The sequence below is a fragment of the Carettochelys insculpta genome, chromosome 24, assembly GCF_033958435.1.
Source record: "Carettochelys insculpta isolate YL-2023 chromosome 24, ASM3395843v1, whole genome shotgun sequence".
Lineage (NCBI taxonomy): Eukaryota > Metazoa > Chordata > Testudines > Carettochelyidae > Carettochelys > Carettochelys insculpta.
In genome coordinates, this window is record NC_134160.1 from 6,230,264 (window position 1) to 6,248,996 (window position 18,733).

General features: G+C 51.1%; 1 protein-coding gene across 1 annotated transcript; it reads left to right on the forward strand.

Annotated features, from left to right (window-relative positions):
• Nucleotides 1–13,985: 13,985 nt before the first annotated feature.
• MARCKSL1 (MARCKS like 1) lies at nucleotides 13,986–17,118 on the forward strand. Its single transcript, XM_074976229.1, has 2 exons — nucleotides 13,986–14,335; nucleotides 15,754–17,118. The coding sequence occupies exons 1-2, from the start codon at nucleotides 14,240–14,242 to the stop codon at nucleotides 16,384–16,386; spliced, it is 729 nt and encodes a 242-aa protein (XP_074832330.1). The 5' UTR covers nucleotides 13,986–14,239; the 3' UTR covers nucleotides 16,387–17,118.
• Nucleotides 17,119–18,733: the final 1,615 nt, after the last annotated feature.

Here is an 18,733-nt window from a genome sequence, read left to right on the forward strand (position 1 = left end):
CACCCAGTTCTGGGCCCCCCAGTATAGAAGAGATGTGGATGCATTGCAGAGGATCCAGCAGAGGATGACCAAAATGGTTAGGGGCCTGGAGCACATGGCCTATGAGGAGAGGCTGAGGGATTTGGTTTTACGTGGGCTGCAGAAGAGAAGAGGGAGGGACGATCTGATAGCAGCATTCAGCTTCCTGAAGTGGGGCTCCAAAGAGGATGGAGAGAAACTGCTCTCAGTGGTGACAGATGGCAGCACAAGGAGCAATGGTCTGAAACTACAGAAGGAGAGGTGTAGGTTGGACAGTAGGAAAAACTCTTTCCCCAGGCGCGTGGTGAAGCCCTGGGATGCGTTACCAAGAGAGGTGGTGGAATCTCCATCCCTGGAGGTTTTTAAGTCCCAGCTTGACAAAGTCCTGGCTGAGATGATTGAGTTGGGGTTGGTCCTGCTTTGGGCAGGGGGCTGGACACAATCCAGCCCTAGGATTCTACAAGATTCTGTGACTGGCTGGGCCCTGAGGGGCAGAGTCTTTCGCTTCTAGCATGTTGGGTTAAATCTGGCATCAGTGTGAAAAGTACAGGGCAGGCCTCAGTCTAACACACAGCGGACAGTTCTCTGCAGCACAAACATCGCCGCAGCCGGTCCCCTGTTGGCAGCCTCAGCAAAGGAATCAGGGACTGAATGGGCCCTGGTGGTTGAGCTCTCCTGTCCCATTATGTAGGGATCCCGGCAGGCCAAGCTCGAGGGGGCAGGAGGCAGACAGGGCATAGTCCCACTGTGACTGTTCTGTGGGTAAGCAGAAGGCTCTGAGCTCCTGTGGAGGGCATGGAAAGAAGAGAGAAAGCTGCAGGAAAGATGTGGGCTGCAGCATCGTTTCCTGGCCAGTGCAGCATGCGGGAGGCTGTTTGGCTTTGGTCATTTTGAGACGTGCTAAAAGGTGGCAAATGGCCTTGGCAGTCAGGATCAAAGCATCTCTGGCTTTCTTCCCTCACCCTCTTGACACACGGCTGCTAGTCTCGCTGGCCTCCGATCCCTTGTCACACTGCTGTAAATCAGGAGCAACTCCCGTCCATGGAACGGAATTGCACTGGTGCAAGCGTGCGGGGAGACCAGGCCCTCAGTCTCTTCGGACTGGTCTGCAGTACAACCTTTATCCTCTTGCACATGGATGCCTGATATCTCTGCTGTGCTGTGCATGGTCCTCTGTCCACCTTCCTGCAAAGCCGGCACTGAAGGGAAGATGGGGCCTTCCCAGAGCATTGGGATTCTGCTGGGAGCCAGTCACTGTACTGGCTGGCCGACATTCACAGCCTCATGGAAACTGACCAGGGAGGAGACCCACTAAGTCAGATAAACACCCTCTTCCAGCCAGGGGCGCTTTGCAAATACCATCACGAGTTACAGGATCTCCCAGTTCACAGCCACTTATTCCTTATCCCGCCCATTATCAGCAACAACATAATGATTCTCATCAGCTATAGATAATAGCAACGTACGTGTTTCATCCATAGATCCCAAAGCACCCAACGAGCAGCTGTTCAATCAAGAGTCACTCCTCCACCATCCCCCAGAAAACCCCACCGGTACTGTCAGCTGGTGAAACCAAGAAACGACATCCTCGGTTCCCCAAAGCCCCCATCTTCAACCCTCCCCTTCCGCAGTCGAATCCTCTGGAAATCAAACCTGCTCCTCATCCAGGTGTGTTGCAGGCTGGGACAATCTGCCCATTGTTGGCTCTGCTGCAATCTCGTTCCTTGCGTACGACACCGAAGAGAGCACGTGCCTTGGGATTGCACAGTCCCCACGGTTGGTTCCTGCTTTCTCCCCCCTTAATCTTTTCAATGCCTTGGAAGCTGTACGGAACGGACCAGAGACCATGGGTCACCAGGAGCGCCGTGTCAGATGCTGCTGCAGCATGGAGTAACCCACCTCTGCAGAGTAGCGAGGGACCCAGCTGAGCCTGGCTTAGCAAAATGCCATCCTCCAGGCTTTGATTTTCCAAAATGAGGGTCTGTTTGGACCATGGCCCTGTTTTTTATCCATGCGGGTGTCAGACAATTGCTCGGGCCCATTTCCATGTTCTAATCAAATGATTTTTCTCATGTGAACCCACCTCGCCTCTCCAGGCTCCTCACCTCAGCACTTACAGTTATTTTTGGCCCTGCTTTATTATGCACAGGTGGGCAAGACACAGCCCATGGGCCATACTCAGCTCACCTCAGACTGGGCCTGCACACTATTTCTATCCCACGGCTGGGGCAGTGGTGGGGCCAGGAGCTTTTTAAATAGCCACAGGAACCCTGGCCGCTGGCCAGGTGGCGTGATAAAAGTGGGAGATGGGAGCTGTAGAGCCAGAGCCCTTTAAATTGGTGCCATTTAAAGGACTCCTGGCCCCTACTGCTTCTGTACCACCTGGCCACCGTCTGGGGTTCCTATGGCTATTTACAAAGCCTACAGGTCCTTGCCCTCGACGCTCCCCCAGCAGTGGGATATAAAGAGTACGTGGGCCAGATGCAACCCCCAGTTGGGATCCACTCTAGAGGCCAGATCATGCCACTCCAGCAACAGGTGAGTAATTTCATTAATAAGAAATGTGCAGCCCCTGACGCTTTTGCAAAATTCATGGCATGGCCCCCCAGCAATAATTATCACCCACTCCTGCCCTACTAACTCCTCCCAAAGCAATAGCCTGCCTCCCTTACAGGCTGCCTCGGAAGTACTGAGCGATCCCACCCAAGAAAGCACGTGTCTACAAACGTACCATTGGAGAGGCCTAGGTTGTAGGAACCTTGCTGCAGCAGGAGCCAGATATAATGCGGTTAAAGCACAGCTTAGACCTGGAGATAGAGGCTGGAATTACATTCTAACCACATCCCAGAGCCAGGGCCAAAAGCCTGCAGGGTCCCACTACTTCAGCGGGATTTGGTCTATGCCGAGTGCAAAGTGGAGTATTCTGGTGACCTCACAAGCAGGTGCCTGAAATGGACACATTCTACTGTTTCAGCCAGCTCTGTCTCTCCATGGGGCACCTGGCCCCAGCCTGGTGCATGGCCACTGGGGACATGTCTCCAAAGACAGGCTTAGGATTCAGGAAAGCTAAACTGAATTAGCCAAGGGTGTGTTTAAAGAGCATTGGCTAGAGCACTTTCAAGCCCTGTGTGGACATTCTCTGTCCCTTCTGGAAGGAAATTAAGCTAAAACACACCAAAGCCATATTGCTTCTGAGTGGGAACGTCCACACCAGGGTTTTATTAACTTTAAAAGAGGCGTTTTAAATTCACCCCCTTGGCTAATCTGGCCTCACTTTCCTGAGCAGCCCCTGAGTAACTGATCACACGAGCATTGGACACACCACTGTCTGCTCTCAGTTTCACCACTGCTCCCCCAATCACCACAGTCACTTACACAGCCTGGCACCTGCTGCATGAGTGGGGCGTGGGACCGAGAATCTGGAGACTGGGGTTCTGATCCCTGCACCATGGACTCTCTTCCCCTTCCTATGCCGCGAACAATGCTTTGAAGTCTGGGGGAGTCGCATGGGAGTAATTCACTAATTCCTGCAATTGCTCTGTCATTTACTCTGTCCATTCTTTACCTTCCAATCTACACTGCCCTCATTACTCACACGCTATTAGCCTGCCATGTGGTCATTCGCGCCACGATTCACATGATGAAAACCAGATCTGTCCCAGCCCCAGAGAGCTGCGGCATGCTTAGCACGTCTGAACATCAGGTCGATTACCTAGATATTCTGGCCCACACCTTCTTTTTGCATTGGAATAGGAATGGCAGGGGGGTCGTGAGGTTTCACAGATCTACAGCTGCTAGTGGGGATGCAAGTTACACTGGTAGAATAATAGTTCCTAGTGCTCATAAAGGTCAGGAGAGAGGAAGAAAAGAGCAGCAAAAACTGCCCCGTGCCCCTCCAACAGCAACCAGCATCTGTCCCTTCTGTGACAAGCCCTGTGCCTCTGCAATAAGGCTGGTCAGCCATCAACAGACTCACCAATAGGAGGGTGGCCACCGAGACATACCCATAGAGTTTATGCTTCCTCCTTGTACTGGTCCCAGTATAAACCCCTTTCTATGGAGGTAAAGCAGCACAAGTGTGGACAGAGTTAGCTATTCGTTAACTGGATTTAAAATTTCTACACTCTGAAGTTGTACCAAAGCTAAATACGGATTTAGCCACCTAAAAACACTGAGCAAAGACTGAAAGGCCCAAGGGATATTGGAAGGAGCATCCGATGAAGTGGGTCTTTGCCCACGAAAGCTCATGCTCCAAAATATCGGTTAGTCTATAAGGTGCCACAGGACTTCTCATTGTTCTGGAAGGAGCCGTTCTCCATGTTCTTCCTGAGCTGGCATCTGATTCCGTAACCATTTATCCTTTCCCTGTTCAAAGCAGGACAGCTCGGGCTCCCATTCTCCCTGATGGAACTTTCTCCCCAGAGAGATACAATTAGTTAATACCATTTCTATTTTTAAAGCTCCATGAGAGGCTCTCTTCCTTACTCTGCGTGTCATTGCTCGAGCTGGGGAGTGTGGGGGGTGGGCTGCTAACCGGGTTAAGATCCAGTAGGGATGATAAGACACTTGTGACTTGCTCTATATAAATGAATAAATAACCAAGCTAATTGTTAAATGCAAATTGAAGGGAGAACAAAGGCGGGAGGGTCAGGGTGGGTTGCTTATTTACTTAGATTCTAAGCTCCCCAGGCACAGACAATGTTTGCTTCTGCCTCTTGAAGGCTGTTGGCACTCACACGTAATAAATTAATCATCCCCATCATTTGAAGGAGGCTCTGAAAGTGGAATACTACAGAGGCCGCCAATTCTCTCAGGAATGATCAGCATGCAGGACGAGGCAGGTGAGGTAATCTTTTACTGGACCAGCGTCTGCTGGGGAAGATGAAAGAGACAAGTAGCCGGCCCATTAAAAGATATTACCTCACCCATCTGGTCCCTCTCTTATCCCAGGGTTGGGAGAACCCTGCCTACAGTAGGTGGGAGAGAAAACGGACTCCTTTGGCTGCCTGGCAGAAAAGCAGATTGACTCCAAGTCTCTGCTTTCCTTGCACTATAGAAATCCCAAGAAGTTTTGCAACTGGGAGCTTATCCAGACCCATCCTGCCCATAGGACGAACTGGGGCACTCACCCTAGGCCCTGCACTTTGGGGGCGCCACAGCGGCCACCCCAGCTATCCTATGGATGGGAGCAGTGTTCCTGCTATTTTTTTCCATCCAAGGGCAGAATAAATTTTGTAATGTGCACCAAGGCATGTGGACCGCCAATAGAAACACACGCTGCCCCCTGCGGGTGGCTGTGGGTGCTCTGCTAATCAGCTGGGTGGTACCTGAATCGCTCACTGGTGGCTGCCCAAGTGCTCAGCTTACAGGGAACACTGGATGGGAGGAGAGAGGATTACCTGGGGGCTGGGTGCTCCTGGGTGCAGCCTGCTCTGCTCCACCATGCCATGCCCTCTCTGCCCGCTGTGGGAAGTGCAGAGGGAAGCTGCCTCCTCTCCCTGCAGCCCGTGGAGAAGCAGCAAGGCGTGGCGGAGCAGAGCAGGCTGCCACGTTGTGAGTGCAGATGGGGGGCAAGGGGAGCCACCCCCTGCTGCTGCCCCTTCTGCCCAGCGTGCTCTGCCCCAGGTAATCCCCAGCCTGGTTGGTCAGGAAGGGGGTGATGGCACAGTGGGAGTAGAGCAGGGAAGAGGTGGGGCATGGGACACTGGGGGAGTGCCCTAGGCCTGCCCACTCCCCTCGGGATGGTCCTGTCCAGAGCTCACTGAAGTCAGTGGAAAGACTCCTATTGACTTCAATCAGTTTTCCACGAAGGCCTGGTATACTCATCCATCATCTCTCGGGCTTCATTTATTACAGTCGTTATACAGGTTAAACCTCTCTAGCCCAGCACTCTTGTGTCCAGCAACATCCGTAATCTGGCATGATTTTAGTTAGCTGGATGACCACTTAGCACAGGTGTGGCCAAATTTCCCACCGTCCCATAAAGTTTGTTTCCAGCCACCAGTCCCCGCTCTCAGTGTTCTGTGCTGTTATTTAGCTGTAATTTGCCCCTAAATGTCTTCTAAGAGCCCAGTCAGCAGTGGCAGTGTTGGTAATGCTGCTAGCCAATATTGACCTCCCATTACACCGGCAAATTCTCTCATCAAGCACCGGTCAGGTCACAAGGGTGCCAGACTACATACATAGGTTCACAATGGGGAGCCCTGTGGCACCTTAGAAAGACAAACAGATTTATTTGGGCACAAGCTTTTGCGGGTTAGAAGCACTTCGTCAGATGCATGGAGTAGAAACACACCTGTAATCTGACAAAGCAGGTCTCTGCCCACGGAAGCTTATGCTCCAAAATATCTGTTAGTCTATAAGGTGCCACAGGACTTCTTGTGGTTCTCAAAGATACAGACTAACACAACTACCTCTCTGATACCTGTAATAGTGATTTTATAGCTGATTTTATAGCTGATTTTATAGAATCACACCCTTTTAGACTAGAGGGTTTTTTTTTTTCCAATTTACATTGTAAATCCCTCTTGTGCGGGGTGCTGCCTGCTGCTGGTTTCCACCCAAGAAGTAGCTGCATTTCAGTGGTAATGTGATTACATGCATGAAGAGATTTGTCACTTATCATTTGCCTTGTACCAGCAATGAAAAAGCCAGAAATTCAGCCTGTCCCTCGTCCCCACCCAAAAAACATTTACACTTTAAAGGCTAGAAGACTAGATCCCAGATTCCAATCAAATCAGCACAGATGGGGTACTGGCCCCTGAATCCAACTGGGACAGCCACACTATGGCACAGTTTCCTGGAACAGAGGCAAGCAAGTCTGCTCATGGTCAAATCCAACACTTCCACCATTGCTAAGCCCAGTTCTGGACAAAGAACAGACATTCAGTAGCGTTCGCAGAGCCTGAAAAGATGGGACATGCTTGGAAATCCAGAGGGGACGTCTTCTATTTACAACCCATCCTTTGTTGACCTCACCGAAGATGAGAGGTTTCGACAGGGGGATCTTTCAGAAAGACAGCCAGAGAAATACCAATGAGATTCATCATATTCCTTATGATGGGAAAAAGGGGCTCCCCCCACCCACTTTAGCCAGCAGTTCTGCTTCTTCACCTGTCTAATCACGCTACAATCTGCTCTTTAGAGGCATCACGTCTGCCTCCCATCACTTCAGCTCTGGCCGGTGATTGCTGTGGCAGGGGAGCTGTGGCGTGTCAAGTGCTTTTCCCCCTTCTAGCAAAATGAAAAAGGGAGACAGGTTCTGCATGGTGGAAATCACAGCTGGAAAATGCTGCTATCCAAGATCTGCCTGGTGCAGCTACCCCAGGTGCAGGGTAGCTGTTGTGGAGCAGGTTTCTTCCCCATCGTACACCCCCACCCCGCCGCAATCCCCTCTTTTCAATAGACAAACCTCCCCACCCATAGAATATCAACCTGGCCCTTTGCTGAGGAAATTCCCTGCCTAGCAAACAGCCACAGGGGAGAAGGGTGCATGGATTGTGTTTGATAACACACAGCCGATACTCCCATTCCTCTGATCCCCTGTAGCAAGACAGTCATTGATGCATTCTGCAGCCAAGCCCTGCTCCGACAGACAGCCCAGGGCTTTCACTGGAGTAGATGAGACATAACATACGACATGGAGCAGCAGCAGGGAGCATAGTGTCGGGGAGAATCCAGCCGCTCCACCGAGCTTGCTGCTCTGGGAAATGCTCGGAGGAAGATGAAGGTTTCTGTGTTTGGTTTCCCCCTCCCCGCACAGCGACACAATAACACACGCAGCACCTAAGGCAGACTAAACTAATCCGGACATAGGATGGGACACTGTGTTATCTCTGGAAAAGCAGAGCATTGAGCAATATTGGGAAACCCAGCTATTTGGGTGGACAGTTTCCTCTTACGCCCAGGTCCAGTCCTGGCCTTGGCTTTTCTTTCTAGGACTGTAGCTGCATGTTTAGAATCTGGGGAGCCTCTTTCAGGAGCGTCCTATCCCTAGAGGCATATGCTGATGTGTGTATAGGATGGCAGACATCTAATCATGCCAGAGGTGTAAGTAACATTAAATCTACTACAATTACCATTGCAGGGGAGGGGCTGGACTGCGGACATTCATTCTACGCCAGTTTCAAATCCAGCTGACTTTAGTGTCGACCCTGAAGGATGGACTACGGCCTGGAAGTGATGTCAAACTGCACCCGGTCTGGGTCTTCAACAAGGTGAAAGTAACTGAACTGTTCTTACAGGTATTGTCCTATTGCAACCTGGGGCCCTGCCACCTCTGTAGAGAATCACAGAACACTAAAACTGGAAGGGACCTCGAGAGGTCCTTGAGTCCAGCCCCCTGCCCTCACGGCAGGCCTAAGCACTGTCTAGATCATCCCTGATAAGTGTCTGTCTACCTTGTTCTTAAATATCTCCAGTGATGGAGAATCCACAACCTCCCCAGGCAATTTATTCCAGTGCTTAACCAGCCTGACAGGAAGTTTTTTCTAATCTCCAGCCTAAACCTCCCTTCCTGCAGATTAAGCCCATCACTCCTTGTCCTGTCTTCAGAGACCAAGGAGAACAGTTTTTCTCCCTCCTCGCTGGAGCACTCTTTTGGGTACTTGAAAAGATGGCTCCCTGCTGGCTGTTGCCACAACTCAGCCAGCTCTCACTGGAGCTGCACACCACAGGGCATCTGCTGACTTTCACCTCTGATCCTCAAACAACACAGCTCATCTGTGGATCCTAACCATGTGGAGAATGCATTCGGATTATACCTTTGAACTGAGCTCTTGTTAATATAATACACAGGCTCTGTTTGGGATCTAACCCAGTTCTGATGTGAGAGCAGGGAAAGGGGAAGCAAGAACAGCTTTTCTTCTCATGTAAAGCATCTGGAGTTCTAAGCAGATCAGAACTCAGGCTAAGATCTGGCTATTCAACTGCAATGTCAAATCAATCCTACTGCACAGTGCCAAAACCTGGAGAACAAGAAAAAGGACTGTCCAAAAATCCAGACATTTATCAATTAACCGCCTCTGTACAACCCTCCAGATCTACTGGCCATACACCATCAACAACCAGGACCTGTGGCAACTGACTCACCAACTCTCTATCGAAGAAGGAATCAGCAGGAGAAGATCGCGATGGATTGGACACACCCTTAGAAAACCAACCCCCAACGTCACAGGACAAGCCTTACGTTGGAACCTACCAGGGAAAAGGAAAAGGGGGTGCCCGAGAAACACCTGGCGTACAGACCCGAAGCAGACACTAAAAAGATGGGCTGCACCTGGTCAGAAGTGGAAAAGATCACCCAGGACACACGACATTGGCAGATGGTTGTCAATAGCCTGTGCTCCAAGATCTAGGAGTGGAAGAGGCGTACTACTACTAATACTGCCAGTTCTTATGCTGGGTATCCAGCTCTGTGTACGCCTGTCCTTGTAACTAGGTTGGCCAGTTCTCCTGCCTCCCAGAGCTCTGCACAAGGGGGACGCTGAAAAGCGTTCTATGCCAGGTGAAAACCACTTCACCCCCCAGTGTCCAATATGAATGGGGCAGCGCAATGTGGTGAAGGACGGCTCTGAGCCACACCTGTGGAACACCCCTCCAGCCACTCTGAGCATGTGACCCACCACATGATGGGACAAAGATAATGGAGACAGCAGCAGAGGTGGCCCCTCCAGCCCCAACAGGCTCCAGCCACGGAGCATATAGCATGGCACAGCTTCAGCCCCGGGCAACTCACGTGGCAGCAGCTCCAGCCATGGTGCAGCTTCCGTCCCGGGTGGCTTGCGCCAAGTGAGTAATCTGGCCTGGCTGTGTGGGGCGGGGGGGGTGCTTGGCGGTGGGTGGGTGGCTGTGGCAATCAGGTGAATTTCAACTGGACACCGCTGCTCTACCCTTTGCACAGTCGTTGAGGCAGTATGGGATAGCTCAGCTGTCCACATTTTCCCGGGATGCACCAATACCAAGGAGGTGTGGCGGCTGGGCTGGAGAGGCCCAGAGCGTTGTCACAGCTGAGAGGAAGCACTCTGAACGGGGTTAACCACAGCCTGCCATGTCACAGCTGAGTCCCCAAGACAGGAGCCTCAAATGATTATTCGGTGGTTTCTCAGTCGAGCCCACAAAACCTGGCACTGCAGTTGGTCCCCACACTGGGAGAGAGGAGGAGGGATCCTCCTTCTCTCACTGCATTTACAGCAGGGTGGCTTTTCTGCATCGGGGGCCACTGGCCCACAGAAACATCAACAGAGGACAAAATAAAACCCTCACTGATGTGGCACTTGGCTGAGGCATCTCTCTCCCCTCCCGCTCCAGCACCACAGGCTTTCCCCAGGCCAGGTTAAGTATTCCCGAGGCCTGGGGTGGGACCAAAAACAGCAGGGTTCAGCGGGAAGAAGGGGGCTGTTAGGGAGCAGATGTGGGGTTTGGGTGGGATGGAGGGGACCCACCAGATCTAGCCCCGGCTGCCTGACTCTGGCCTACAAGGCTCAGGGCTTCATACTTCCCACCCATTGCAGGCCAAATGCTGGGGAGGGGAGTTTTGTGCCTCGAGAGCCAGATCCAGACCAGATCTAGACTGTGGGTTCCCCACTCCTGACTTCCAGACAGAGGATGAGCTCTGGAAGAAGCCAGCTCTGCTTTTGCTCCCTACGCTGTACCTGTTTTGCACATACTCCGAAGACAAATTACTCTCCAAGGCTGTCAAGATGGCTCCTTTCACGAGCACTACCATACAGTCACTCCAACAACTCAAAAAGAAAATTCATTAGCTATGGCCTAGTTACGTTATGATTTCCACCACCACCGACCAAAGCCCAAGAACATCCAGCAAGACCGGCACTCCGGCTTTTGCATAAAAGAGCAGCCACGGTAACTTCAAATTGCCTACCAGTTTTCTCTTCATGTCCCAGCAGATAAAGTGAAGGGGACAAGGGTTGCTCCGGCGTTCTTTGTTTAAGAACAAATTTTTTCAAGCTGAACTCAAAAATCACAGTGCGTTTACGCCACACAGTACAAAGGGTTTGCTAGGCCCCCTCTCCTCTCTCCGGCCAACAGGGGCCCAGCTACATGTGGTAACTCCACAAAATCCTCCTTTGCAACTCTTGTGGGCAACTGGGTGACTTCGGGTTTTAGATATGGATTAAAGATCAGGAAGACAAATAAGCAGCAGCAAGGCAGCCATTCAAAGTCTTTATCAACTGAAAACCGAGAGTCAATAAGGACAACGTGGCCCAATATAATTAACACAGAAATATTGCTCCAGCCGGGGGAAGACAAAACATGACCTTGTTGGTATAACAAACATAACAGCCCATTGTTTTCCCTCCTAGATGCCGTCCTTGATCCTACACTGCCTTGTGCAGTCCACAGCTGGGTGCACTAGGGTGTTGCAATCCTGCAAGCTGCTATAGGGCAAGGAAAACTAAGCCATCACTCTAAGAGCACCGATTGTTCCTCCCCATCCAAGACTGCAGGGTAGGTGAGCAGAGGGGACCCCAGCAATGCTCCCTCTAATCTTTTCCAGCCATGTGTGGAATAATTTTTTCTATGTACACTGAGGCTGGTGTGAATGTGCACCAGCAGTAGAAACAAAGGGACCTAGGCATGGGCACTCTGATAATCAGCTGGGAGACATTTGCCTCTCTCCTGAGCGGCCACACAAATGCAAAGCTTCCAGGGAACACAGCCCCCAGCCCTGCACGAAGGAAACACTGCTGTGCAATCCAGGTCTCGGCAAGGGGAACACGGAGACCCAGTAGCCAAGTTCATCACTCGAATGATGAAGACAACATTTAAAATAATGTTTTCTTAGACACATCCATTCTCCATCCATGTCCCATCCCTTTGCTACAACAGTGGAGGCATGGGGACCACACAATGCTTTATCCTATGTGTGCCCACGCTGGCTTCTCTGTAGATCCAGGCAAATCCATGGATATCACTTTATATCCACAGGTAGCCACAGCTCAGTTGGATGCAGTTAAAAATTCTGTATCTAGAACACAGAAAATTTGCAGACATCCACTTTATATCCGCAGGTATCTGTATCTGCAGATATCAGTGTGGATATCTCATTTTTGAAGATACAAAATTTGTGCCCACATCTTTATCTGTACAGGGCACTACTTCTCTGGGTCATGAAAGCTTTGGTGTCCCTGCTGTGTCATAGGCAAGGACCAAGGGTTACATAAGTGATTACTGATGTCTTCAAATGTGTTCAAATTAACAGCCAAGTTAAACATTGCAAGGGCCTGATTTTCAGCAACACTGAAGACAAACAACTCCATCTGACATTAATGAGCCCTCAGTGTGCTCAGGTCTTATGAAAATGAAGGCACTAAAAGCAAATTCTCAGTGTTATAAACACCACCCTCTCTCTGTTATAGGGACAGCATCAGTTTGAAATCTAGTCAAATTTCAAAACATAAGCTCAGTGTAGTATCAGGTGCTACAACTGTCTCAAAACTGTTGTGGTTTTGCAATGATATTCTCCTATTTCCCTAAGTAGCTTTCCACTCTTGATGCACAACACAAATTGCCAGGCAAAGAGACACCAAAGAAACAAGGAAACTAACTGGACACCAAATGCTGTCAAATTCACAACATAGACAAAGTGAAGGGGAGAAAAATGATTTCTTGGACCATTAAACATTTTAAGGGGCTGGGAATTGGTAATACTCCCATGTATACATTTCAGACAGGTTGGACTTACAGCGAAACTAAAACCACTGCAACAATCCAATTATCTCCCACCACAAACATTCAGTTTTGACTCACCTTGAAGACTGAAAACAGACTGGTCGATTTCACTTTTGTTTGTAGCCAGTTTCACTTTCACACACTACAGTCAAAAAGATACATATTTAGGATGGGATGGCCAAAGGAGGAGGGACTATGTGTAAAAAAACATGATTGCTGCCACCATCTCTCCCCTTCCACCCATCACAAAAACCACTCCATTGCCCTGAAGTCTTGTAGCACAAACTACAAATTGCTGGGACCAAATGAAAATTGGATATATATTGGAGAATGTCCATCCGTGAGTCCCTTTGTTCAAGAACTTCTCCTAAAGGGCAAGAGCTAGGACCACCAAATTTGATAGGCAACTCTCTGTTATCATAACGTAAAGAAAGATCCAGCTTTGGTTGTGCCAGGACAATGGGATGTGCCTGGAAAGTGACTGTTTCTCATCAAACAGGAAGGGAGGAGTCTGGTAACAGGGGCACCTATACTCTAAGCATACAGGAGCAGCAAGTTAGGGCTTTACCAGACCCACAGAGCAGCCCCCTGATGGACAGCGCAGCCCCCACCTTCCCAAAGGGCAGTTGCCCACCACCTGCACTCCCTGCCTTGAGCTTTCTCCCACCTCTCAATCCCTTGCCTTCACTACAGCACCCCACCACTGCTCCCCCTATGCTGAGCACTTGGGCAGCTGCCCAGGAGAGATTCAAATGCCACCCAGCTGATTAGCAGAGCACCCAGGGCCCGCAGCCTGTGTTTGTACTGGTGGTGCACCTCTGCCCATGCTGCGGTGCACATAACAAAATTTATTCTGCTCAGGGACAGAAAAAGTAATTAAAGGGAATACTAACCCCCATTCCCTGCCCTGAGCCCTGCCCTGACTCCTGCATCCCCCACACCTCCGCCACTTAGCCTGAAGGACCTCAGCCAGGCCGGTTAAATCTTCTAGTATTCGCTAAACCAGAACGAGCCAAAAAAAAAACTCTCGCGTTTCCCGGACACGCACCTCTGGTTCCCACCGCGCCTACGCCCTCGGGCACCCCCTTAGCACCCACACAAGCCCTGCCCCCCGCTGCCTTTTGCACACGCATGTCCCAGCCCATGCGCGTTTTCCATTGTACTGGGGGCGCAGCGCCTGGCCCCGCCCCACGCCTGCCATTGGGCGGGTGTTTAAATGCCCGCCCCGCCCCAGGCTTTTGCGCGCTTATTAGCAGCGCCTGGGGTGGGGAGAGGTCTATGCTCAGTCTGTCCCGCGTGGAGGTGCCTGGCCGGGGCTGCGATCCTGCGAGAAGGGGGGGGCGGGCGCGCGCGCGTCTCCCTCGCTCCTGGGATTTGTCGCTTTCTTTCCCCACCAGCCAGGACTGACTCGCCCCCAGGCTCGGGGGAGCGGTTCCCCCCCGCCTCTCAGGATTTTAGGAGCGGGACCTCTCTCGTGTGTGCTTCGTGCGTGTGATTTTTTTTTTTTTTTTTTTCCCCTCCAGCCAGCATGGGAAGCCAGGGCTCCAAGGCTGCCAAAGGAGAGGTGATGGCTGAGAAATCGGCCGAGGCTGCCGCTGGGTCTCCCTCCAAATCCAACAGCCAGGTGGGTCGTGGTGCTGGTTTGGGGGTGGGGGAAGAGTTTAGACCTCTTTTGCTTTTTTTTTTCTGTCTAAAAAGGCGGGGGGTCCCGGAGGGGGGGATTTGAGCCCCCCCACGGGTATTAGCCTGCGAGAAAGCTCCCCCACTGTTGCTGGGGAGGGAATCCCTCCAGCGCTGAAGAAGCAGAATTAGCCCCTGGGGGGGGGACCCGCTTTTTTCCTCGACTCCCACTGCAGCCTCGCCTTGAAACCTGCTTTCGGGGGGCCTCGGGCTCCTAAGATGGGGGGGCGGAAGGGGGAGACTTCGCCCTGCAATCACTAGGAATGTCGTCCCCCCCCCACACCCAGGGTCTCGCTGCAGACTGCGGCGCGGGCCGCCTTTGTTTGGCGCTCGAGCCCCGGCAAGCCCCCGAGTGCGGAAAACAAAGGAAGGATCCAGGGCCGGAGCGCATGCGGGGGGTGGGGGGCGGTGATGGCCGCATTCCAGGGCTCCCGCGGGCGGAGCTGGGTTAAGGGGCTGGCTGCCTTCCTCAGCCCCCGCCCCGCCGAAATCCGCGGCCGTAGCCCCCGGGATAGGGACAAAGCAGCCGTGGGGGACCATTGCAATTCGAGGGGTTTGCTCCCGGGGAGCTGGTGCGCCCCCGTTCTCCCTTACAGCTGGGAGGGGGGGAGGTTACAAGCCTGACTCCCCAAGGGAGGGACTCCTTGAGTGAGAAGCGAACACTGGGCAAAGGGGGGGGGCGCCCAGAGCCGTGACTTACCCCCCCCCCCACGCGCAGTGCTGGCATCGTGCAACAATGCCGCTAGCAGCGAGCTCCCCACCCCGCGAGGGCTCTGGCGGTGAAGCGCTAGCGCCACCTGGCGACGCCGCAGGAGCGGCTCCTCTCAGGCGAGCACCTTCCCCCAGCTCTTTCGGGCACGATTTACCTGCACTGGCAACTGACCTGCGGACTCCTCAGGCCTGCGGCTGGCGGGGCACGTGGGGTTTTCCCGCTAGCGCTGTGTAACGGGCACTCCCCTGTCTGTCAAGCCCGCCCTTCTCCCCCCCCGCACCCTGTCTGATCAGCTGCAGCCCCCTCTCTAAAGGTGAACCTGGATCTCCTGGGCTGAGAACCTAGCTTCAGCCCTGTGTGCTAGCCACGGGGAAGTGCTTCGGCTCCCCTGCCTGCTTTGCCAGGTGGGGCTAGCTGGCTGAGTGGCTGTTCCCCATACCATTGGTGCATCAGCTGGCTGCTGATAGCCCTTTCTCTCAATGCCTGCTTGAATGAACTGACCAAGGTTTCATGGCCAATGCCCACTCTTGGTAGATGAAAACGCCTTTTAATCCTGACCATCTAGAAGTCGCAGCTTACTGGGGCAAGTGGCGGTATTGAGTCTCCAAGATTTAGGACAGTGTAATGGTTCTTGTCCCTTCTTCCACTAGGAGAATGGCCACGTGAAGATCAATGGAGATATCTCCCCAAAGGCCGATGGAGAGGCCCCACCATTGAATGGCAATGGATCTGCAGAGCCAGTCAAAGAGGCGGCCAAGGCAGAGTCTGGCAGTGGAGATGCCATCGAACCAGCCCCAGTTGCTGAAGGTGGGGAAGCTAAGCCTGATGGTGCTGCACCCTCCAAGGAGACCCCCAAGAAGAAGAAGAAGTTCTCCTTTAAGAAGTCTTTCAAGTTGAGTGGGATCTCCTTCAGGAAGAACAAGAAGGAGGCTGGGGATTCTGCTGTGTCCTCTCCTACAGATGAGCAGGTCAAAGCAGAAGCCAAAGGAGAGGAGAACCCCACCAGCTCCACCAATGAAACTGAGCAGACCAATACAACACAGGAAGGGAAAGCTGAGGAGAAAGCTGCTGCAGTGGAAAGCAGTCCTGCTGCTCCTGTAGCTGAGGGGAAGGAGGAAGCTGAACCTCAAAGGGAAGAAGCAGAAGCTGGGGAAACCAAGGAGAAGGAAGAGCAGCAGCTTGGGGAAAGCCAGGAGGCTACAGCTAAGCCTGAGGAGTCCTCAAAACCTGTGGAGCTGGAGACTAGTACAACACCTGCAGCAGCTGAGCAAAAGGAGGAATAGAGCCTACCTGACATTGTCATAACTTAAAGACTTCTTGTGCCATCCTCTTCATCCCTGTAACACTGTGGACTTGCTGACTTGCCCACACACTTGTATGTTCAAAGTAGAACTGACAATACTTAAAATTGACACCTGGATTATTTCTCTCCTTCCTGTGTCATGTTAGAAAACTGGTCTGGATTCCCCCCACCACAACTTGAGACTAGTTTGCCTGAACCCTTTAAAACTGGAGGAAGATGATGCTGGTTGTGACTGGAATCTAGTCAGACTCCATCTATTGCACCAAACTCTAGGCACTCAGCTGACCTACTGCCTCTTTCACTAATCCTCCAAGCAGCTTTCAAAGTCTGACAAACCAGTGACTGTTCAACAGATTCTTTCTTGGTTTTAAATTCCTGGTTCTGACTTCTTCATTTAAAGTATTTTGTGCTTTTTATAGAAACCAACAGTTTAAAAGCTAATCCTGGTTAGTTTTTTATAATGTCTTACTATTGGCTTAAAACCATAAAGCTTGTAAGTCCGCTGTGTTTAATTTTACTTCTAAGGGGTAACTTTTGTGGGGTGGGGGAGGGAGAGTGCAAACTGTATAATGTGAAGTTTTTGTGTTTTCTGTAAATAATTTTTAATGGCCCAAATACTTGACTTGCAATTTTCTAACTTCTAAAACACTGTCTGGGTTTCCTTGTAACACTTGAAGGGAATAAATGGTGACTCCTTCCTGGGTACACTTGTTGACTTTGTCTGGGATGCTGAAGGAGGGACCTAGAAGATGGTGGAAGTGGCTTATTTAGCTTAACTGCAGCTGCTCTTTAGCCTTGCCACTAGTATGTAATGGACTTTAGATTTACTCAAGCTAAAACTTAAGCCCTTCCTTTGCGTGGAGCAGAGTGCAGTCTGCAAAATGGGATCCTTGACTTAAAACTATGTAGTCCTGTAGATGTGCAGTGCAAATAAGTGGTTGGTCGAAGCCTGTAACAATTTGAGGTTGACCGGCAAGGCTGAGGGAAGAAGTTGGTAACTTACACTGGAGCCCTTGACTTATGGAAGTAAAGATTTTAGGGTATCAAAACTTGGATGCTAAGTGGCTTGTCCAAACTCACCTAGGAGCCTGTGCCACATCTTGAAACTGTGCAAGTTAAATCTTCCTGACTCAACAAGAGGCCAGCCTTTTGTGTAAGGGATCAGCAATAATGAAGTGACAAGGCCGTACTTCACAGGAGTATACAGAGGCTGAAGTGGGGGAGGGGAAATGCAGGGGGTGGTGACCCTTCCTGTCAGCTGTATTGTCTGATGTGCCTCCCACTTACTGAGGCTGAATGGTGAAATGGGCAGCTATAGGCCACTCCCACTAATGGGGGCTTGCTGCCTCTAAAGGTCTGATGTTCTAATCTAGTAACTATGCAGGGCACAATATAATGGAGTGAAGACTACCTTAAGTACTGGATGAGCTCAGTGTACTGAGAGGACACTCCAAACTGATGTTCATTGCTATGGCATTATAATCTGGCTATGTAACTGGTACCTCCAGTACTACTGGTGTCTTGTCCATCAGAATTACCACCTTTACAATTCACTGTCTGGAAGTGCATGTCAGGGTCCCCAGTCCATGAAAAGGGTTCTACTGCCCTTACGCTATAGGGCTCATTCTAAAGAACACATTCTTGCACAAACTGCTAGGGTTAAACCACCACCTACTGAATAGCTATATGGCAGCCATTTTGAGTGCTGCAGGGAGACTTCCATACTAATGCTCACCGTCTGACATTACAATATGGTGCAGTCACTATCTCCTGCCTTGGAAATGGAGATACACTTGTCTACCCCCAAAGAACTGATTAAAGGGAACTTGAAAAATGACCCATTGGGGCAGGCTTACTGCTAGAGTACAGGCTGTTCTTGAGGTAGGGAAACACTATTGATAAATGTCATTTTGTGCATGGAGGAATTCTAGAACTGAGTCCAACACCATAACCCTCTAACTTCATTTAAGGTGGTTCTAAACTTAAGCTGAACTACCACAAAACATTCCTATGCCTGACATGGTTTTCTTTCTCCCTTCCAATTAACCAGCAGACTAAATATAGCTTCAGGAAGGACCAAAACAGCTTCCTAAGCACCAAGAAAGGCTTGACCTGTTCCTTCTCCAGGGGAACTCTGAGACAAAGTGCACTTCTCCACAGCTATGAAGATACTGCTGCAGGACAGCTGTGAGCTGCTTAAAGGGAGCAGGGAGAAGAAATGTCTTATGGGTGGTGTAAGATTCAAGCAGAAACTATAGCCAATAGACCCAGATGTTCATCAAACGGGCAGCTGCATAATTCAATCTTTGTTTAAGGTCCATGCAGGG

Excerpts from the sequence above, each read along its gene's own strand:
- MARCKSL1 (XM_074976229.1), top strand. The coding sequence starts at position 14,240 with ATGGGAAGCCAGGGCTCCAAGGCTGCCAAAGGAGAGGTGATGGCTGAG. Across the intron at positions 14,336-15,753 it reads CCTCCAAATCCAACAGCCAG|GAGAATGGCCACGTGAAGAT; the intron begins GTGGGTCGTGGT and ends TTCTTCCACTAG.